The sequence below is a fragment of the Dendrobates tinctorius genome, unplaced genomic scaffold (assembly GCF_039654945.1).
Source record: "Dendrobates tinctorius isolate UK_male_01 unplaced genomic scaffold, ASM3965494v1 ptg000113l, whole genome shotgun sequence".
NCBI classification, from domain to species: domain Eukaryota; kingdom Metazoa; phylum Chordata; class Amphibia; order Anura; family Dendrobatidae; genus Dendrobates; species Dendrobates tinctorius.
In genome coordinates, this window is record NW_027361781.1 from 1,374,483 (window position 1) to 1,398,448 (window position 23,966).

General features: G+C 45.1%; 1 protein-coding gene across 4 annotated transcripts in view; it reads right to left on the bottom strand.

Annotated features, from left to right (window-relative positions):
* The window catches only part of LOXHD1 (lipoxygenase homology PLAT domains 1), a 283,627-nt gene that overhangs the window by 23,099 nt on the left and 236,562 nt on the right, over positions 1 to 23,966 (bottom strand). For all 4 annotated transcript variants that reach the window (XM_073589763.1, XM_073589760.1, XM_073589761.1 and 1 more), the window contains 7 exons: positions 22,188 to 22,326; positions 18,544 to 18,752; positions 18,277 to 18,462; positions 18,055 to 18,182; positions 17,469 to 17,586; positions 7,303 to 7,480; positions 3,659 to 3,844 (listed from right to left, as the gene is read on the bottom strand). In XM_073589763.1, coding sequence (XP_073445864.1) covers positions 3,659 to 3,844; positions 7,303 to 7,480; positions 17,469 to 17,586; positions 18,055 to 18,182; positions 18,277 to 18,462; positions 18,544 to 18,752; positions 22,188 to 22,326 — 1,144 coding nt within the window. The remainder of the gene's footprint in view (positions 1 to 3,658; positions 3,845 to 7,302; positions 7,481 to 17,468; positions 17,587 to 18,054; positions 18,183 to 18,276; positions 18,463 to 18,543; positions 18,753 to 22,187; positions 22,327 to 23,966) is intronic.

The window sequence follows — 23,966 nt, forward strand, 5'->3', positions numbered from 1 at the left end:
AATATTTTTGTACATAGGAGCAATATTACAGTAGTTATATTCAGGTACATAGGGGCAGTATTATAGTAGTTATATTCTTGTACATAGGAGCAGTATTATAGTAGTTATATTCTTGTACATAGGGGCAGTATTATAGTAGTTATATTCAGGTACATAGGGGCAGTATTATAGTAGTTATATTCTTGTACATAGGAGCAGTATTATAGTAGTTATATTCTTGTACATAGGGGCAGTATTATAGTAGTTATATTCTTGTACACAGGAGCAGTATTATAGTAGTTATATTCTTGTACATAGGAGCAGTATTATAGTAGTTATATTCTTGTACATAGGGGCAGTATTATAGCAGTTATATTCTTGTACATAGGGGCAGTATTATAGTAGTTATATTGTTGTACACAGGGGCAGTATTATAGTAGTTATATTCTTGTACATAGGAGCAGTATTATAGTAGTTATATTCTTGTACATAGGGGCAGTATTATAGCAGTTATATTCTTGTACATAGGGGCAGTATTATAGTAGTTATATTCTTGTACATAGGGGCAGTGTTATAGTAGTTATATTCTTGTACACAGGAGCAGTATTATAGTAGTTATATTCTTGTACATAGGGGGCAGTATTATAGTAGATATATTCTTGTAGGTAGGAGCAGTATTATAGCAGTTATATTCTTGTACATAGAAGAATCCTTGTTGAATACTCAATGACAATTTTCTAGTAGAATGTACATACTGGCTTCAATACAGGCAGCAATCCTAAAACATAGTTATTTTAATTGAGTAGTATAGCGGCACATGAACCAATATCAGTGACTGGATGTGATTGACACTTCATCTGAAACTTCACAGATTCTTTTTGAAGTTTTTTTTATTCACTTTAAACTTTCGCTATTTTCCTGAAATATGAATTTTCCTGGGAGCAGACTATGGTCTGATAAGATACTAATAACTCTGCAAAGCCATTGTTCTATCATCAGACAATATGTAAATCCATGTGAGCCCTGGTGGGAATCTGGGATAACAAGCACAATCCCCAGCCCCTTCCCCGCATTATCTCCCGATTCCTGCTTATCATTTAAATGAATGCACAAAGTGGACAAAACTCCCAGAATAGAACAGACTCCAGAGATAAAAGGTGTCTGGGTAAGGTTGCTCCATCCTCCCATATTACTTGTAAACCAGAGGCCTCTTCTCCGAAAACTGTGACAAATGTGACACAATGCGGCGTGCTGTGCCACGGTATGGCAGCGTTGTGTCCGATATAATACGCACATAGCATCAACACTATGAATTACAGAGGCAAGTGACCGTGAAGCAGAAAAAGAAGGAACACGGAAAAACGCTGAATGGAGAGAAGTCTCTGGAGATAAAAGACAAGAGGCTACATCAAAGAAAAAGGACAAAAATGTGTACGAAAAGATAACATGAAAGACGGAGCGAGAGAGACCATGCGAAAGGCTGTGAGCTCCACAGGGGCGGGTAAGCGCCATTCACAGTGCTGTGCGGTTTCGCCTTTTTCATCCTTGGACTTGACCTATGCATTTTATTTGTAGCACGTGGTCAGTGTTTTATTCTTTCTTATGCTTTGGTGGTGTATTTATACTTTAACACTGAGTTCCTTTATATTTTTTTTGCTTAAAGGGCTTGTCCACTACTTGAAAACAATAGGCCCAAAGAAGCAAAAAAGAAAAACATTTTGCACCGGCACTGTTCAGACCTGAGCAAAGTGCGACCCACGAGCCACATCCGGCCCTCTGGCTGTTCCAGTCCAGCCTGTGGACCGAGACAGCGAGAGGCCTGAAAACAGGAGCCCATGGGCCGGACTATGCGACCTTCCTACTATGTCCGACGTCCCGATGTCACCGCTATCTGCATCCTAAGGATGCAGATAGCGAATACATTGGTGGAGGAGAGGGCCGGCGGCTCCTTCCACCATACAGCGTGTACGGCTGAGACAGCAGACGCGATGACGTCACTACATCGCGCACGCTCTGCCGAGCGTCAGTTCACAAAGCAAAGACAGGAGAGGAGCGCCGGGGGAACAGGAGCCAGGTGAGTATGTATTGTTTTTTTTTCCTTTTAAATGCAGTATATGTGAATGTGTGTGCTCATAGTGAATATAATAAGGGGGGGACCTTACTGTGTATAGGGGGCTATGTGTGGACTCACATTGTCTATAGGGGGCTGTGAAGAGGCTCAATGTGTATATAGTGGGAGCTGTGAGTGAGGACTCATGCTGTATATAGGGGTGCTGTGTATGAGATCACACTGCATATAGGGGGGCTATGTGTGGGGGCTCCAGCTGTATATAAGAAGGCCGTGTTGAAGAGCATACTATATATAGGGTGTGGAGTATGTGGGATCATACTATATTTAGATGGGCTATGTGTGGGACTTGTATATTGTGGGTATTGTATATAGGGGGCTGTGTGGGGGCTCATGCTATATATAGGGGTTTTGATGAGGGGTCAAGATGGAGTGCGGGTTCCCTAATTCATTAGGAGGCACTTGCCTCTTAATGTATTGGGAAAGGTGCAAAGTGGCATACGCCCCACCACCTATCTTACTCCGGTCAGTGACTAGAGTAAGATTTGTGGTGTAATAAATATAACCGCTTGTCACGATTTGGAGGGTAAAAGATTTGATGATTCGGGACCTTTCTCCACAATTTTTAAAGGCCCAATGAATCAAGCAGATAACTGGGAATAAATGCTTGGTAGGATGCTAATTTGCGGATTACCAGCCTTTGTAAAAATGCCAGCAATAACTTAATGAACAAGCAAAATGCCCATTTACTGGGTAATTGGATCGTTCATGCCGACATTAACATGATTGTCTTCAGCAGCACTTCATCTCATGTAGCCAGGTCATGTGCTGCCGATATCATGTTGTGTGCACACAGAACAATCATATTAATGATCGTTCTGTGCGCAAAGAGTTGCCCATCCAAACAAACCATTGAATGACTGCTGATCGGCTTGTCTATACGTAGCTGATCGATATTTAACGGCCACAGTTGGAACGTGTAAATGCCCAATTACAGGGTTATTCCCATCACCAAGCTCCTATCCCAATATGTAGTAGGTGTAATAATAGTAATTTTGGCAAATATCTCCAATTAGAAATGTAGGATAGTTTTTCTGATTCACTATATCTCTTTCCTGATGCGCAGGCACTGCAGGACCTTAGGTATCCATCGTTACGGCCATGCATATAGTGACAGTTAGCTAGTTGCTAGTGGTCGTAACATACAAGGTCCTACAACGTCTTCACATGAGGAAAGAGACAGCAAATCAGAAAAACATTTGTAATTGGAGGTCTTTGTCGATATTTTTATTGTTACACCTACTACATATTGGGATAGGATCTTGGAGATGGGAATATCCCTTTAAGTGAAGCCATAGGAACAAAGGATCAGACACATTGAAATTAACATGTTGGACCTTTCTTTTCCATCTGCCATCAAAAGATAGTCTGGTGATTATACACATACGATGGTTGACAAATTCTTCCCAAATCAGTAGGTTTGCCAGACACTCAGCTAATGTGGATCTGGATCAGTGACCATTTATTCGGTGAGTTATCGGGGAGATTTTATTTTGTGCGCGTTTCATATATTTCACAGTAACGTCATGGAGGTAACGAATTCACCCTTACCTGAGTTGTCGTGCCAAACACGCACTTTGCACAAGTCCCCCAAGCTCAGCATTTCTGGGAACCGGAAAGTGTCCATCTGATTCCTCTCAAACTTGTTCGAGTTATTGGACTGTTTCATGGCGAGCGTTCCACTGTCTCCATTCTCTCCAAAAATCACCATGAATACATTGGCATCAGTACCGGCTCCTGGAAACAAAGGGGAAGGGAATTATGTTGTTTTTTTGTATACAGAAAATTGTTTAATATATTTTAAGAGTAAGTAAAAAAAATATTTTTAAAAAGTCAAACAACGGACCATCCTTCTGGTCTGAGAATAGAAAATTCTAAACTATTTCCTAGACAATATACTGCCTATTTTTACCAAAACAGACAGTTGCCTATCCTCGGCAGACAGAACCACCTCCTTCACGTTACCCAATTTTTAGCCAAGTCATTGTACCAGGCTTTCCCAGGTCCGTAGGTCTTATTTAGTGCTGGAGCTTTGAGATTTTTCTAGAATCCGAAGGGCCTTTAGAAAACTAATTAGAAACACCATCGGCCGCGCAAGAGTCAGTAACTACCGGCTTATCAAAAAAAGTTGCTGTCAAGATCCTCTTTTATAGTCCAAATCTGTGCCGTACGGTCTGCTCAAAAAAGGACAATTTTGAGGGTGTTTTGTAATAATGATCCCTGCTTTTAACACCTGTTGGAAAACTTTAGCTCTTTTCATGCTTCCAGAACCGGTTCTGTATGGCATGAAGAACATAAGGATCACATCAGCTCACACAATCTGGATCAATCTTATTACGGTGCGGTGCACGGAGAATGCTCTCGAGTTGGTTTCCAGGTAGGAATAGATGATGAGAAGGCAGGTATCTAGCAACCGCGGTGAAAGGATTTATAAAATCGTAATTTATTAATAAAGCTTAAAATTTCATAAAGTAGAAAAATAAACTAAGAGAAACACTCATCCTACGCGTTTCAAGCACCGAGGCTCTGAAACATATTCTGCATGGTATACCGTCATAGCTTCACTGTTTTAGATTTTTGGTCAAAAAAGTTTTTGGGATTAATTTATTATCAAAAAGTTTTTGAAGTTATTTTTTGGAGCATGTTTTTCTTTTGTAACGACTGAATCACAATAGTAGTGTTGAATTTTGTGGCAAAAAAAGAATTGTAAATGGAGCAAAAGAATCACCATCATCGGTCAGAAGATTTCCAAGGAAAATAAATATAAAAGCTGTATTCACTGCCGCGGGCCGTTCGGTCTCTATAACCAGGCACTTGGCTGGTGCGTCGTGGTCTCTACGGAGAGCTGCTCGCAGTTTAATGATCATTTATGCAGAGATATTGCAGCACAAAGAAGCGGTTTTCATTAAATCCTCTGGTGTTTTCTTCCATAATTGCTCCTCTCCGCAGACGCTTTGAGCTCTAACGAAAGCGATATCGTAGCCTTGTGGTTTCTCCAGTTCAGGTTTATTCCCCAGCTTACCAGTTCTAGAAAAATGTCTTCAGAAGAATCCACACTAGTGTATTATGATCGCCGTCAACCACTTACCAGCTATCAATTCTCGGGGAACCAGTGACATTTAGAGGCTGATAGTAAATTTTTGCTCTTAAAATCTAAATTGGTTTAGTATTCTGTGTGGACTCATCTCGGTGTACACTGCAATAGTGGTCAGAGCTCTCTTTTACTGATACAGTGGTCTAAACCCCCTAACCAGACAGGTGTTCCAGTCTGTCAAATCCATCACCTGTGCCTATGGGTAGTCAATTATTGCTAGATCAGTAGCGGACCATCTGCTGGAACCCATCTTGATCAGATAACAATGGTCCAGTGCAGTGGTCTCTCTAAGGCCTGTTTCACACATCCATTTTTTCCCCATCAGTCAAAATCCGCCGTTTTGCGAAAAAAATGGATCCGCCATTTTTCTTGGCGGATCCGTTTTTTCCCCATTGACTTGTATTAACGGCAGATCTTATCGGATGGTCATCCGTTCGATCCGTTTTTTTACGGATCCGCCAAGATTTTGCCGTCCGCTGAGCGGACAGGACGGACAATGAAACGTTTTTTTCCCCGGCCGGATCCGCATTTTCTATTGCGCATGCCCGGGAGAAATGCCTGTGTCGGAAATTTAATCTCTCTCCTCCCCAGGCAGCGGTTCCTTTAAAATTCTTCCTTCGCCGGATCCGTTAAAACAACGGTCCGGTGCCAAACGTTGTGGTCAGTACAGGAACGGATCCGTTGTCCGCCATTTTAGCGGATTTTAACTGACGGAAAAAACTGATGTGTGAAACAGGCCTAAGCTGCGCGCACTGGAAAGCAGAGAGTTTAACGCGCAGTGTGGATCATTGTTCCAATTGTCCCTTTGCCCATTGTCCGTTGCCCGTGTGGTGTCGCACCATACATACAAGAAACATGTTATGACTTATGATAGATGGGTGGGCAGTGGCACAACTTGAAGCTCATGGGCCCCAATCCAAAATTTCCAACAGAGTGCCCAACTGTCATGCATTTTTAATAGTAAGGGACTTTTTTTCATGTGGGCCAAATGAACCTAAGCTCCATGGTCCTGGTATGATTCCAACCCCGGCACCTATTATAGTTATGCCCCTGTGGGATGGGACAACCACCAGTCATTAGTGATAACCAATTTGATTCACGCTACAATGATGCAACATCCAGCCTGGTCCTTCAGGACAACCTGTTTTTATTTCTGTGTCCAGACAACATGCAACATCATGACATAGTGGGGTCTCCTAAGTGTCAGAAGTGCCCATGATGTCAGGTCGAAGATGCCAGATAAAGAAGTGAAGACCAGGGACCTAAGAGAAAAGAGTGGAACACCGAAAAGAGCAGCACCAATCGAATTTTTCAACTTCCTAAACACTGTCATCTACTGAACCCAAATTTACATTACATTGCTATTCCTAATTGTTCCTGCGGTGGCGCTGCTGGGTAGTTGAACACCTCTTGCTAGGTTTCCTCAAAGACTGCAATTGATCACTGAGGTTCCAGCAATGGGAAATTTTGCAGTCTGCTTAGTGTCAAGGAAAAGACATTTCTAAAAGATAAGACTCTTTATCATCTCTGGATTTCCTCAAGGTTATCATTTGTCAGAAAAAGCTAGAAAAAAAAGTGATGGAAAAAAAGGGGTGGTGGTAAGACAAAAACAACAACATGGCTACTACCATGTTATATGCTCTTTATGTTGCATCTAGTTCTTTACGTACATACACAATAGTGTCTTAAAAACAGTTGGCATTATCATGTCGGGACCAAAGTTTTCTGCCATATGTCATCTGACTAGGGATGAGCAGACCCGTGGAAGTTCGGGTTCTGCTACACTCCCCGAATTTTCTTCCACAGTTCAGTTCGGGTACCAGAACCGTACCAAAACATGAACCAGAACAATTGAAAACAATGGGGACCAAAACAAGAAAAAAAACCTCCTTCCAACAGACTTCCCCCAGAACTCCAAACATTGCAACGGGCTTTGAGGGAAAGTCCATGTTTGGCGTTTAGAATCGTACAGTAACTGTCCGATACGAACGCAGAACTTTTAACTTTGGGTTCGCTCATCTCTACTGATTACTCCCAGTAGAATCAATTAAAAAAAAAAGTAATCTGTGGCTGATAACATATGGGGTAATAAGGGACAAACCTGAGACATCACTTGTCTTTATCTGTATGATGTATGTGGTGGTCTCCACCATTTCTTCCTCATCAACCACAGCTGCCAGCTCACAAGAAAGGGATCTCTTCTCGCCCTTCGTCTTTGAGAGCCATTCTCCATATGTAAAAGACGTCTCCTCTTCTGTCACGGTGTTCTTCAGTATAATCTGCACAGAAGACACATTTTATAGGGATTCATTGTTTAATTACCCTAAAAAAATGCCCCAAATATGCCAAGGAAATGATTCTATCACCTTCCCAACCTTTCTAGATCAGATTGATCTATGACCAGGAAAAATCTTTCTTAAAAAAAGTTCCCCAAAAACCAGTCATGCCACTTTTGAACTAGACTTTCACCTCTCTCTTGGTCTCTTGCCAAAATCTGGGCAATTTAGAGGCAACTAAATGGATGTGATAATGCAAACACTTCCTTATTTCAATGGACATGAAAACAACAGGCAAGTATAGATTGCGGTCGCACCCTACCCAGAGGGAGCAACCGGGGAGGGGGGCCCACTGGTGCCTAGCCTATATCAGTTGTATGTGCATCTGAGGACTCATTCAGTTGAAATACATGGCGGCGCAGAGACCTGCCAGATCCCTACACTGAAATACATGCCTCTGGCCAATCAGAGGCCGGCAGCTGATGTCGGCTCACCCGTGCCTGGGGGCGCATGACTGCCCGTCGCTTGCATGCTGAAGTCAGGTGCCAGTTATAGAAGAGGACTTCACGCTGCGTGGGAGCAGTAGCAATGTGAGTAGAATTGGTGTTTATGCGTTAAAGAACAGTGGAAGGATGGGGAACATATATACAAGGATGGGTCCAGGATGGGGAACATATATACCAGGATGGGTTACAGATATTCCAGGATGGGTCCAGAATTGGAGAGACGTATTTACTAGGATGGGGGACAAATATACCAGGAAGGAACCCAGCATGGGGAACATATATACCAGGATAGGGAATATATATCAGGATGAGCCCAGGATGGGGAACATATATACCAGGTTTGGGAATATATATCAGGATGAGCCCAGGATGGGGAACATATATACCAGGATGAGGGATATTTCTATATAATGTAGGATGAAGCGGCAACATGTATGTCAGTGTAGGCTCTAGAAAGATACGAGGGCCCATACATGTGACCAATATGCGGGGGGGGGGGGGAGGGAGATCCAAATTTTGCACAAGAGCCAATTGAACTTTAGTTACGCCACTGGTCAGGATCACCTCATATGAGTCAAATATTAACAAGGTTAACATTTAAAGGCAAATTTTTAAAGAGGGCACAGAGTCAAAAACTTAATAAAGTAATAGGAAGACAAAGTATAAAACCTTCCTCAAATATAGCGTATTAGTAAAAGTAAAACTAAGGCTCGTTTCACACTAGCATTCTTGGGCGCAGCGCAGGGCCGCCGCTAAGCCCTGCCCCCGGCCGCGCCCCCTCCAGTCAGTTCCTCCTCTGATCACATGAGGCTGCATGCAATCAGCATATCCTATATTTAGCGTTGGATACGCTGATCGTACGCTGACCATGCGCTGGTCTGATTTTGCTGGCGCTGCGCCCTTTTGGCGCTGTACCCAGAGCACAAAAACGCGCTGTGTCGCATTTTTGTGCTTTGGGTGCAGCGCCAAAAGGGCGCAGCGCCAGCAAAATCAGACCAGCGCATGGTCAGCGCACGATCAGCGTATCCAACGCTAAATATAGGATATGCTGATCGCATGCAGCCTCATGTGATCAGAGGAGGAAATGACCGGAGGGGGCGCGGCCGGGGGCGGGGCTTAGCGGTGGCCCTGCGCTGCGCCCAAGAACGCTAGTGTGAAACTAGCCTAAGTGATGAAAACCGCTAAAAGAAAGGGAGACTGTAATCGGCTGTAGTCAGGCTCTCTGCTGTCTCGCTATTATGACATCTGTGTGAGACTTCTTGCTTCTGACTACGATAATTCCACCATGAGTGGGTGAGACTGCAAATGTAAATTATGGAAGCACAGAGAGATCTGTGCAGGCTTCATGTTGCATGTAGCTACATATGAGGCCATGTGAGGTCTTGTAGATTATGGAGGAGGCAGCCAGGAAGCAGCATGAGCAGAGATAAATCCTGACTCAGCTTCTCTTCAGTTTGCTGTGGTGTCTGTCTTTCAACAGCATGTAGTGATAGACTCAGATTAACCCTTTACCAGTATCCCCTTCTCCTGCAGTTGAAAAGAGAATTTCACCAGGTTTTGCGCTTAAACTTGTAAAATGGAAGTAAAACCTGCATGCATCCCTGTAATACTGAGAGAAAGCATATGATTTTCTAAATTATAAATCATATTTCAGAAAAGTGTTATAATTTATTTTTGCAATTATATTTAATGTGATTTATGTTTTTTGCTCCTCAAATACATAACTTCACAAAATACTTATTTAAGGGGACATGTCAGCCGATATGACCAGTTTAATAAACACTTGCATTCCCCATGAAATACCAGTTGTGCAGCACGTTTCTCAGAGCTCTGCATGGTATCATACGTCTGTTTTCCCTAGCGAAAATGTAAGAATATATTGACAACTGGGCTCATCTCTGTAGCCTGACACTGTCAGCAGTGTTTGGATAAGGTCAGCCTGTGTATGGTCATGCCCCACTGATCGCTGCTGTTTAACCATTTAGATACCGCTGTCAATGTCTGACAGCAACATTTACATGGTTTTCAACTGAGTGAGATTTTAAATTCCTATGCCCCCCCATGTAACACAAACAAGGTGCAGGGTGCCTACTGAAGACTTGTTTCCAATACTACTACTACTTCCCAACAATACCCTATGGAGGTCTATACGGTGCCCATAATTGCAGTATGGAGGACTTTGTGAATCTCATAATACTGTATAGAAGGCTATGTGGCGCTCATAATACTGTATGGAGGACGGTGGAGCTCATAATACTGTATGGAAGACTATGTGGTGTTCATAATACTGTTGGATGACTTTGTGGTGCCCATAATACTGTATGGAGGACTATGTGGTGTCCATAATTCTGTATGGAGGACTATGTGGTGCCCATAATACTGTATGGAGGACTATGTTGTGCTCATAATACTGTATGGAAGACTATGTGGTGTTCATAATACTGTTGGATGACTTTGTGGCAACCCATAATACTGTATGGAGGACTATGTGGTGTCCATAATTCTGTATGGAGGACTATATGGTGCCCATAATACTGTATGGAGGACTATGTTGTGCTCATAATACTGTATGGAAGACTATGTGGTGTTCATAATACTGTTGGATGACTTTGTGGTGCCCATAATACTGTATGGAGGACTATGTGGTGTCCATAATTCTGTATGGAGGACTATGTGGTGCCCATAATACTGGATGGAGGACTATGTGGTGTCCATAATTCTGTATGGAGGACTATGTGGTGTCCATAATTCTGTATCGAGGACTATCTGGTGCCCATAATACTGTATGGAGGACTATATGGTGCCCATAATACTGTATGGAGGACTATGTGGTGCATATATGTGGCGCCCCTGAGGGTTCAGTCGCCACAGAGGTACTGCACCTACTCCTGAGGTGTGGTGCCCCACCATCCAGGTAAGGTGGAGACACCTGACCACACTCCAACACCTGCATCCCACACAACATAGTAGTGTAGCAAAGCACCCTTTGGTGGTTCCTTGCTTGAAACACGAAGCGTGCTGGGAGGCGGGTGGAGTTTAGTTTGCACTAAAATAGCGGGAAGAGTTTAGGATTTAGTCAGTCTGTGAGAGGAGATCCCATGAGTGGGATGGATGGAAGGAAGTGCTGCAGCCGACCTCAGTGACCTGGGTCCGCTGGCACAGGAGAGGAACAGTGATAGAAAGCCTGACTCTCTATAAGAAGGAAAGGATTAGTACGGAACGTGAGGAGAAGAAGAGGACTAAGGATTAGGGTTAGAAGAGAACCCTTAAGTTCTAAGCGCAAGGCCGGGGTCCGGTCCCCGAGGTTGTATGGATACTAATGGTCCTGCAGCAGACACCGGAGGAATAGAAGTTGTCACCTCTTTATTCCCACCCAAGACTTGGGGGCACAACAGCAACGTGAGTGAGCCGGGACTAGGTAGCAAGGAGTCCCCGAAGCAGGCTACAGCTGTCTGCCGTACAAGTAGAGATAATAGGAACATCAGAAAGGAGGAAGTCCAGTGTAACTCAGTACTGTGAGTACTTCACCATAGGCGCAACAAGGGAGACGTTCAGAAAAGGCACATGTTGGCGGAGTGTTGGAACGGAGTGCTTCATCTTGCTTGGAGGTTGACTGAGCCCCTGACCTGGAGGACACGGCACGGATGCGGGCACCTGTATGCACAACAGACTGTGAGTAAAGCTTTGGAACTACATGCCCTAGTGTCCTCCGCTTATTCCTGCGCCAACACCCTCAGCACTGCTACATCTCTGTGCCTGACACTGCACCATCTACGTCTCTCCCCTATCTCTTCATCTACACTGCCCTGGGACCACTGCCCTACCTGTGGAGGGCCACAACATCATTGCTGCACCACACCATCTGTCCCAGAGGATCTGTCTGCATTGTCGGCTTAACATCTTCATTGCCGAACACCACAGGTGGCGTCACGAATCATTCACTCATAAACTTTAATCATCATCACACGTTCAACCATCCCCTTTTACAATGGATGCCCAGGGCCACGGACCGGGTCTCAGCTGCCGTGACATCCCCCATTGAAGCTAACGGGCCCGGTACTGAGTACCCCACGGCCCTGGGAGAGGGCGTCGCAACTTGGCGTCACGAACAGGATGACAAAGCCCGGTGCCACCGGGTGCTGTGTGCTGAAGATTTATTGGACTTAAACATTGCTGAGAATGTGTAAAATGGACTCTCAAAATGGCCACCGGCGCAGTGAAGACGGGCGTGACAACATGGGTGGTCCTAAGAAAAGATCGCGAACTGTCCTGGGCCTCCCCTGCCTAAACTTCTATGCTACAGCGACATGGCCCACCCCCAGAGGGGTTCGTATACTGGCCTGGTATGGAGGAGTAGGAAGAAGACGCCGCCCCCAGAAGGAGGAGCGAAGCCCTGTGGCGGGAAAGAAGCCCGGGAAGGAGAGAGAACGCCAGGACGCCATGATGGAGGGAGGAAGGAGGCCCGAAGAGTGCGAGGAGGTTGAGTTGAACTTCCCAGCGCAGTAGCTGAAGGCTCCGACCCTGCTTCCACAATGAACCACCAGCAGCTGGAGGACGAGATTGCCCAGCAGACACACCGCCAGCGGCTGAGACAAGAGGCTCTCTGGACCCTGAACCTGCAGCGCGACCAGGAGGGGCCTGTACCACCGGTACCTACACCATCGGTACCCGCCGTCGCTGCACTGGCTCTTCCACAGGCAGCGCCTGTCACCATCTCCCCGCTGCAACCACCGCCGAGCGCTGTCTGCCAGGAGGAGTTATCCGAGAGCCCGGGAGCTGAAGAGGAGGAAGATGTGCTTGTGCCTGGACCTAGTGCGGCTGTGCAGGTCCCACCGGAGGCCCCTGCGGACCCGGAGCCGCCATCTGCTCCACCACCATCTCCAGTCGCTGATCAGGCAACTCCAGTCACCACCGCAGCCACCGGCTGCCGCCCGATGCCTGCACCGGAACCGATACTACATCGCCAGGAGTCTCCAGGTATGACCGCCGCCCCTGTACCTGGGAAAGCCTCGGGGTGCAAAACGGCTGCAGCGTCTGGACAGGTCGTGCTGGACTTTGTCTGGGACCGGGATTCTAGTCCCTGGGGGGAAACACCTGAACCCCTAGTGGTAGTGCCCCTGTCCACGGTGGGTGGAGGTCGGCCCAAAGAGGTGGAGGAGGAATAGGAGTCCTATTGCCAGCAGACCCTCTGCCTGCTGGCAGCTGAACAGACAGAACGGGAACAGCGGAGACTGGCAGTGCTGGGCCCTGACCTAGATCGGAAGGAGAAGGTCCGTGCTGGTCATTATGGTCCCCGGGACTCGGCGGGATGGGGTCAGGTCCTGAATGTCAACCATGAACGGGGGTTTGGCTTCATCTCGGACCCAAGAGGATCTCTGACCATTTCTTCAGCAGGAGGGATGTTGAGTCTCACCTCTGGAAGGCACACCCTGCTCGTGATTTGCAACTGGGAGAATATGTCATCTTCACCCGGCATGAGGGCTACGTGGCTGGTATGCCATGAATGTGCGCCGCATACCAGAGGACATCATAGCGGCCTGCAAGAGGGAAAATGCCTATGTTCCCCCAGCAGGGATACCTCCTACTGTAGTAATTACACCTGCCAAAGCCCGACAAGCCACCTCCACTCCAGTACCACATCCCATGGTACAAGTGACAACTCCTGCAATACCCCAGGCAGCAGTCACGCCAGCTGCCATTTCCTCATATGTTAACCCACAAGCAGGAAGAGGATGTCCTCAAGTTCTCCCCTGGAAGCAGTCCCAGAAACCAGCTTCCATCACCCCAGGAGGAGACCAACATTAACGAACATTTTCTAAACAAATAACTGTTACCCAGGAGGGTATTGGCACCGTTGTGCCCCATTGTTTACAATTATGTTCCAGTTTTCTTCAGTTTGCCTAGTTGCACTGGCAGCATTTATTATGAAAAATTGAACTGCAGTGATCATGAACTTGGAGTGTATCACAAACTTTCTTGTATATAGTTGCACCTCTTTAGGTGCCCTCTCTTGGTTTTACATAGGTCTTCTAAGAATAAAGACTACCTCACCTGGAGCATGGCTCCAACCAAAGGGCACTGCAAGAAATCCCGTCTGGGAGCGGTGTTCAGCACTTACAAGTATTATTGAAGTTTTGATGTGAATGGTTATATAATGTGCCTTATGAGAGTATTAATAGTTATAGAACAGCTTTTATATAGAATTTAATTGATAGTAATAACTATTAGGAATGTTTTAATAAAGAGATGAAAAATTTGAATATTGAAATGGAAGATGATAGTACTTGAACTGGTAGTGAGTTTACTTCCATAGCACTTTAAATTAGGTAATATAACTTTAAGTTAAAGTAATATAATAAGTTATAGATAGTTAGTTAAATTGTTTGTAACATTCAAGAGTCAGAGCCTTCCATATTGGGAAGTTTAGTTAAGAATTGTTTATCAAGCATTCAAAATTTTTTTGTATGTTCCTAATTTTGTTTCACCTTTGTTTCACTTGCAGCCCGCGGACGTGCTGTGTTTAACGGGGGGTATGTGGCGCCCCTGAGGGTTCAGTCACCACAGAGGTACTGCATCTCCTCCTGAGGTGTGGTGCCCCACCATCCAGGTAAGGTGGAGACACCTGACCACACTCCAACACCTGCATCCCACACAACATAGTAGAGTAGCAAAGCACCCTTTGGTGGCTCCCTGCTTGGAACATGAAGCGTGCTGGGAGGCGGGTGGAGTTTAGTTTGCACTAAAAGAGCGGGAAGAGTTTAGGATTTAGTCAGTCTGTGAAAGGAGATCCCCTGAGTGGGATGGATGGAAGGAAGTGCTGCAGCCGACCTCAGTGACCTGGGTCTGCTGGCACAGGAGAGGAACAGTGATAGAAAGCCTGACTCTCTATAAGAAGGAAAGGATTAGTACGGAACGTGAGGAGAAGAAGAGGACTAAGGATTAGGGTTAGAAGAGAACCCTTCCCAAGTTCTAAGCGCACGGCCGGGGTCCTGTCCCAGAGGTTGTATGGATACTAATGGTCCTGCAGCAGACACCGGAGGAATAGAAGTTGTCACCACTTTATTCCCACCCAAGACTTGGGGGCACAACAGCAACGTGAGTGAGCCGGGACTAGGTAGCAAGGAGTCCCCGAAGCAGGCTACAGCTGTCTGCCGTACAAGTAGAGTTCATAGGAACATCAGAAAGGAGGAACTCCAGTGTAACTCAGTACTGTCAGTACTTCACCATAGGTGCAAGAAGGGAGACGTACAGAAAAGGCACATGTTGGCGGAGTGCTGGAATGGAGTGCTTCATCTAGCTTGGAGGTTGACTGAGCCCCTGACCCGGAGGACACGGCACGGATGCGGGCACCTGTATGCACAACAGACTGTGAGTAAAGCTTTGGAACTATATGCCCTGGTGTCCTCCGCTTATTCCTTTGCCAACACCCTCAGCACTGCTACATCTCTGTGCCTGACACTGCACCATCTACATCTCTCCCCTGTCTCTTCATCTACACTGCCCTGGGACCACTGCCCTACCTATGGAGGGCCACAACATCATTGCTGCACACTATCTCTCCCAGAGGATCGGTCTGCAGCGTCGGCTTAACATCTTCATTGCCGAACACCACAGGTGGCGTCACAAATCATTCACTCATAAACTTTAATCATCATCCACACGTTCAACCATCCCCCTTTTACAATGGATGCCCAGGGCCACGGACCGGGTCTCAGCTGCCATGACATCCCCCATTGAAGCCAACGGGCCCGGTACCGAGTACCCCACGGTCCTGGGAGAGGGCGTCGCAACTTGGCGTCACGAACAGAATGACAAAGCTCGGTGCCATCTACACTGCCCTGGGACCACTGCCCTACCTATGGAGGGCCACAACATCATTGCTGCACACTCTCTCCCAGAGGATCGGTCTGCAGCGTCGGCTTAACATCTTCATTGCCGAACACCACAGGTGGCGTCACGAATCATTCACTCATAAACTTTAATCATCATCACACGTTCAACCATCCCCCTTTTACAATGGACGCCCATGGCCACGGACCGGGTCTCAGCTGCCGTGACATCCCCCATTGAAGCCAACGGGCCTGGTACCGAGTACCCCACGGCCCTGGGAGAGGGCGTCGCATATAATACTGTATGGAGGACTATGTTGTGCCCATAATACTGTATGGAGGACTATGTGGCGCTCATAATACTGTATGAAAGACTATTTTGTGCCCATAATACTATTTAGGAGGAAAATTACTTTTGTAAAGAGTACACTACTGAGGACAGTTTCTACTGGTAGGGTACATTTATCAATATCCTGTGTAGCTCTAATACTACATATTCTTAAACCCTGAAACCTGTGGACCCTCGATCACCTGAATCCCCTTTGCTGTATGGTATTGTAGAATTTACAATAGATATCACTCATGTAATGTAAGAAGTGAAGTATTTGGCATTGTACTATACATATATTTTTCTGCCGTATCTGTGCATCATGAATCATGGTATGTGTCAAAGAGGACCCCTGAGATTCTTTAGCCTGAGGCCCATGAAAACCTGGAGACACCACTGCCTGTGGGCACCAGATTGATTCTTCCAAGAATATACTAATATATAGTAGTATATAGTGCAAGAGGGGAAAAGAATGCAGGTTTGAATACAAATGAGGGGGACAAAAAATATCTAAAATGCAGTTACACAACACAACAATGCCAGAGCTACAAATCAAAAGAGGCGCCAGGAATGACGGCAGTTAGGATTCAGGGCTCTCGAATGGTGGCCACGCACTACTGAAGTGCCTCCTTGACTAGGGTCCTGGAAATGTATTCACTCATCTCAATAAGTACATTAGGTATCACCGTGTCCGTAAAAATTACATGTATCAAAATATTAAATTATTTAACCCACATTAAACACAGTAAGGAGAAAAAAAACTCCAGAATGGCTGTTTATCAGGTACCGCGATTCACCTTTCCCCCCAAAAAATGCAATAACTAACAACTGAAATATCATATGAACCAATAAAAACTACAGCAACAGAAAAATAAAAAAGATAGAAAATGGCAACACCAGACAAATTTTTTTTTTTTTTTACAAAATTCTGAATTTTTTAAAACCAAGAAAATATACTGCACAATGAATGGCATAAACCCCCCAAAATAATGGCAGATTAATGGGGGATTTTTTAGCCTCACTCTTGGATTTTTTTCCCCCCATTTTCCAGTACATTGTTGACATTCAAAACTACAACTTGTCCTGCATAAAAGAAGCCCAATTAGGTCTATGTAAATGGAAAACTGAAAAAAATTATGGATCTCGGAAAAAGGGGTAGCAAAAAAAAAAACGAAAGCATAAAAAAAAAAATGGTTTCAAAGTGAAGGGGTTAGTAAAGTTCCACTGTGTGTGAAATCATTGATAGAAGGGCCTTAACTCTTTCAGCTGGACGTACTGTATGTCATTAAAAAAAAAAAAAAAAAAAAGATTTTCAACTTTTGTGTTACCTGTTCAAGATACCATTCAGGCCGACTGCCCTTCCCGTCTATGCGGATCCTCATCTTTTTGAGTGGGGCAATGTCGGCGATTTCCATGATGAATGTGTCTTTCTGACCTCTCTCAAACCTGTGGATACAATGGGCAAAATATCTTTTATTATGGATCCATTGAACACAGAGGTTCTCCAAACACCAGGTCTTCCTTTTACCCCAAATTTATCTACTGGTATGACCCATGAAGAGTCTTCACAAACTTCAAGGAGCTCTTGATTAAGGATCAGTGAAGTTCGGGTTTGTTGGGTTCAAGAAAACTTTAGTGCAAAGTTTGTCTCCCTCTCACTTATCTTCTCTCTATCTCCTCCCGGACTTCCGAACACAGAAAAGGACTTCCAGGAGAAGTCTGTGTTTGGAGTTCACCACAGGACATTGGATTAACATTTGGGTTTGTTCATCTTCTCTACTCTTGATCCAGCATAATTTGAATCCATGGCTCCATTGATAAACACGGAGCATCTCAATGGTTAACCACATCAAAGAATGAACACCCATTCCTCCACATCTATCATTTACTAAATCAGAAGCCAAAAATACTTGCCTGTCTCCACATTTTTGCAAAAGCATTTCTTCTGTGTTACCGCTGGCACCGAAACATACCATATAGATATTAGCATCTGTCCCACCATTAGCAACGTCCCCTGTGACCACAGTAACTTCGTAAAGAATCTGGAAATATGGTGGGAAAGTATTCCGTTTGGAGAGTAGATATTTTGCATATTGCTCAAACCAACTGGATCTCCAGAATCCTTATGTCCCATACCTTTTGGCCAACAGAGATGGCGCTTGCATCTAACATGTTGAAGACCCGAGCAGAAAGTCCATCCCCTCTGTCTTTGGCAAACCAACATTTGCATGCAAAGGTGTACAACACTCCTTTGGTAGGCACACTGAGTTGTATTTCTTCCACTAACCAGCAGCTCTCAGGAGTAGTCCCATCGTGGCCCAGCTGTGGACAGGAATATTGATTAAACATGTATTTTTTTTACTAAAAATGGCACGTGATGGTCACCCAGTAATATTCTCTCACCTCCATTCTTTTCACTTCTCCTACATCTAATCCAATCACGGAGAACTTCTCTACAGAACCAAGAGCAAAGCTCTTTTTGTCCTTGGGCAGGTCTAGCCAAAGGCGCTCTGTTCTTATCTTCTGGGGACCCATAATAATCACGTATGCACGGCTTTCAGTGCCTGCATCTCGGTCCTGACCCGTGGAAATGGTAATATGGTAGGGAATCACTGCAACAAAATTATTATTTTATACCTCAACCTCAGCGCAGTGTTTGTGCTAATGCTAATATCAGATGTCAGGAATTGGTCACAAATTACTTTGGCTAATATAACAATTTGTCATGAGATATATCACCCCACAACTTTTGGTTCCACTTTCAGTTCCGGTTAGGAACTTGCAGCTCTCTGGCGCCCCCCTTATCCTCAGGTCAGTCAGGGTACTGCACCCAGGATAAGTAGTCGCCGGAAAGGCTGCGTTGTTGCGTACTGGCTATCGAGCACTCTGGAGTGAGGGCAGTGTGTATATCACCAGTCCCAGTCAAGAAATACACACATAAACCTCCGATCCATCACTGCTAGGGTTCCCCAATACCACCCAGGATGCTATAGTGCCACCAGTTCCTCGTTTGATATTGGGTCATGAATCAACCCACAGTTAGCGTGATTTGGCATGGAGTACATGTCGGTTCAATCATAGAGCAAGGAACGAAACCTACTGTATATACTTGAGTATAAGCCGACCTGAGTATAAGCCGAGCCACCTAATTTTGCCACAAAAACCTGGGAAAACTTATTGACTCGTGTATAAGCCGAGGGTGGGAAAATAAAAAATAAAAATAGATACCAATAAAAGTAAAATTAATTGAGACATCAGTAGGTTAAATGTTTTTGAATATCCATATTGAATCAGAAGTCCTATATATTGCTCCATACAGTTCATGATGGGCCCCATAAGATGCTCCATAAAGGTTGATGATGGCCCCATAAGATGCTCCATATTAAAATATGCTCCATATAATGCTGCACAAAGGTTAATTGTGGCCCCATAATGTGCTCCATAATACAATATGCCCCATATAATGCTGCACAAAGGATAATGTTGGCCCCATAAGATGCTCCCTAGAAAAATACGCCCGATATAATGATGCACAAAGGTTAATGATGGCCATAAGATGCTCCATAGAAAAATACGCCCCATATACTGTAATGATGCACAAAGGTTAATAGTGGCCCCATAATGTGCTCCATAATGCAATATGCCCCATATGCTGCTGCTGCGATTAGAAAGAAAAAAATTGACATACCCACCTCTCATCGCTGGGAGCCAGGTGTCAGTGTCCCTTGCTCAGGGCCCTGGCACTGGCTATATTCACCTGTCCGCGTTCCACCGCTGTGCGCCGCTCCGTCTTCCGGGTCCTCTGTCAGTGACTGTTCAGGCAGAGGGCGCGCACTAACCACGTCATAGCGCCCTCCGACCTGAAAGTCACAGCCAGAGGACCCGGAAGACGGAACGGCACGCAGTGGTGGAACGTGACCCCCAGTGATGAGAGGTGAATATGTCATTTTTATTTTTATTTTATCGCAGGGACCAAGAGGTCTTTTTCAGCCAAAAAAGGGGGCTGAAAAAAATCGGCTTATACACGAGTATATACGGTGATTAATGTATACGTTTACTCCAGAAAATATAGGCAGTGTTTACAAAAATAAAAAAGATAATACAAAAGTAGACAAAATACAGTATGTACAAACAGTTACAAATAAAAGGGATTAAAATGAGAAACTTACTCTCAGACACAGATATGACATGTCGATAAATGGGAGGAGGGCCTTCCCAAGGAAAAATGGTTCATCAGCACAGCATCTTAGCTGGTTCTCCTGGCATCTGACACCTCCCCAATTGAGCATCTCAGCTTTATGCTTTTGCCCAAAACCAAGGGACTTCGCCTTGCTGACCTCACTTTGTGGGCAGTGCTAGAGGACATACGCCCCTTTTGAAATCTTGTTAAAACTATCTTTCCATATCTTTGGCTGGGGGGGCTCACAGGGTGGTAACAGGGGCATTACCCTTTCCCCTGCGACGTGACCCTTGTTTTGACACCAAATATGACATTCCTGTGAGTTACTGAGGGGTAGAAACTGTTTTCCCGGATTCTGATTGTCGCACCAGCTGCACCGTGTGTAGCCCTAATTCTACCAATTCTGGGAATATATTTTTCCTGTCTCTAGGATTATTGTGTGTTATTAAATTCGAAAAGGAATGGACAAAGGAAATCTTGGCGGGAAACTACATTCCTTACTAGAGGTGGCAGACCATGATCTCACATTACACAAAAACTGTTTACTTGAAGGGAGAAGGCGAGCATATATTCCACAGGAGAGAGAGGGAGCAGGATCTCACAGAGAGAAATTAAGGGGGGGGGGTCGCAGTCATGTGCCTGCATGTGATGCTCAGTGTTACAATGCACAAACCAAATCGAGGTGGGGCAGCAGGAAGTCTGTATGCGTACCTAGGGAATTAGGAAATAACTCATATTTTCCTGACACCAGAGGTAGTCTGAACTCTGCAGTTATGGAGTCAGCAGTTTTGGTGACTTCTGCTCCTCGGTGACTGTAATACTATGGGGTCTTCACTTCATGGCGGAGTTGCTGCTGTTTCTTCCACTTCTCAATAATATCACTCACAGGGTAATGGGGGAAGACTTGGGAGAGAAGAAATGTCAGAAACAGACTTGTTACCCCGGTGGCTCCTATTACAGGACTGCACTGGTATCAGTGAGAACTACACCACCAGTGGTTCTAGTGCATGTTGGTAAAGGCAGACAGCATGGCAGGGGGGGCTGGAGGTTATACATCGGGGGGTGAGGGGCTGGATGTTAAACACTGGGGGGACAGGGGCTGGATGTTAAACATGAGGGGCAATGGGGCTGGATGTTATACACGGGGAAGAGGGACCAGATGTTAAACACAATGGGGCTGGATGCTATACACCAGGGGGGCAGTGGGGCTGGATATTATACAAGGGTAAGAGGGGCCAGATGTGAAAGACGAGGGGCAATGGGGCTGGATGTTATACGCCAGGGGGGGCAATGGGGCTGGATGTTATACACCAGGGGGGGCAATGGGGCTGGATGTTATACAACAAGGGCAAAGAGACTGAATGAATGTGATTACAAGTTGTGTCCTAATTCTTTTCTCCATATAATGTTTATGCACTTACACAATTTTTTGGAATTAGAAACAGTAGGGGAAATTTATGTAAGACTGGTCTTCATACACCAGTTTTAATCACAAATGCACAAGCCTCTTAATCACTTCACCACATCTTGGGTACTGTGAAAACTAAAAACGGAGTTGGCTTTGATTTTCACATAAATTGACGCCAGTTTCAGACATAAATTACATTACACCCAGGATTCACCGTCCATCACACTTCTTTTTTTTTCATAAACGATACGACTGTCAAAAATATAAAAAAAGTTGCAAATTTTTGATTAAATGCTGCTTGCGCGAATATTTGCCACATATTAATCCCACAATTGTAGCCCAGAACCCTTCATAAATGTCCCCAAATAATATTTCCACATTAAGGTGCAGAATAAAATTTTACAGAAGTTCCAGCTGAGTTGACCCCCGTGTTGATAGGAAAAGTGTGAGATATCTAACCTTGTCCATCCTGCATGGATCCATCCATACTGCTTTTGTTCCTCAAGTTGGCGTTGTTATCTTGGCTCCTCAGACTCAGAGACGAACCAAAGAAACTTTTAGATGAGCTGCCGAGGCTATTTCTATCGCCATCATAATCCTGGAATAAAAGCAGTGGATCTTAACTGAGACCATATCGGAGTATCATAGACTCAAGTCAGGTACAAACCCAACAAAGGAATGAGTAATCAATGTAACTGGTCGCCAAGGATCGTGTGCCATTTATAATGCTGATTCTGTGTGTCAGAGAGGCCCACCCGGGCACAAGCGCTGGGTGTGACCGCTAATGATGCCCCCTCCGTAGCTATACCCCTGCTGGAGCCCCCAACCTATGCATATATGCTTGGGTAAATTAAGTGGCACAGGGATCCAAGAGGTCAGGGGGCCACTACCACCTCCAAACCAGGGGAAGAGTCTTGAGGAGATCATTTGCATATTCCCAGTGCCTTCTGGGATAAGTGAAGAGTCTCCGCGAGCTCAACGATCACTGGGTTTTGGCCGTTGCAGCTGAAAAGAGGAAATCGGAGAAACCAGGGGAAGAGTCTTGAGGAGATCATTTGCATATTCCCAGTGCCTTCTGGGATAAGTGAAGAGTCTCCGCGAGCTCAACGATCACTGGGTTTTGGCCGTTGCAGCTGAAAAGAGGAAATCGGAGAAGCCAAACTTCACATGCCACAAATGCAAGCTTGTGACCCTGTTGGAGGAAAAGTTGCAAAATCTCGAAGAGAGGTTAGCTACGTTGAAGATCATTAAGGAAGGTGAAGAGTTCTTGGACAGAGCAGAATTATCTCTTCATGTTACAGAAAGAGAAGAAATTCGAAGTGCACCTGAAGAAACAGAGGAATGGAGACATGTGACCCAGAGAAGCAGGAGGATCAGGAGGCAGTCAGCACCCATACTGCTCAGAAACCAGTACCAGGCTCTCACGCAGGAAAACGATGAAGAAATACATCAGGATAAGACTTTGCCAACAAACAGCAACCTTGTACGCCTTCAGAGTCCTCCTGGATGGAGAAAGAAAAATGTTGTGAAGAAGAAACGGAGAGTGGTGGTCATGGGGGATTCCCTGTTGAGAGGAACAGAGGCCGCTATCTGCAGACCGGATATAACTTCAAGAGAAATGTGCTGTCTTCCAGGTGCAAAAATTAAAGATGTGTCTGACAGGATATCAGGACTCTTCAGACCTACAGATGACTACCCATTCCTGCTACTACATGTGGGGACAAATGACACAGCAAGAAACGACCTGGAAACCATCTGCAGAGACTTTGAAGACTTAGGCAAGAAAGTGAAAGAACTGGGAGCGCAGGTGGTCTTCTCTTCCATCCTCCCAGTGGATGGCCATGGAACAAGGAGGTGGAATAAGATTCTGCAGGTGAACAACTGGCTACGTCGATGGTGCCGTCAGCAACGATTTGGATTTCTGGATCACGGAGTGAACTACTTATACGATGGACTACTTGCTAGAGATGGGGTGCACCTTACGAAGACTGGAAAGCAGGTATTTGGAAGTCGCCTTGCTACACTTGTAAGGAGAGCTTTAAACTAGAACAACATGGGAAGGGAAGCAAAAGACCAGAAAAAGCCATACACCTGACAAATGCTATTGAGAACTCTGCTATTAGAAGTGGAAAGGAAGAAAAAAGACGAAAGAATCTAATTAAAAAAAATATTGGAGAAAGAGAAACCAATCACAAACTAAAATGTTTCTATACTAATGCACAAAGCATGGGCAACAAA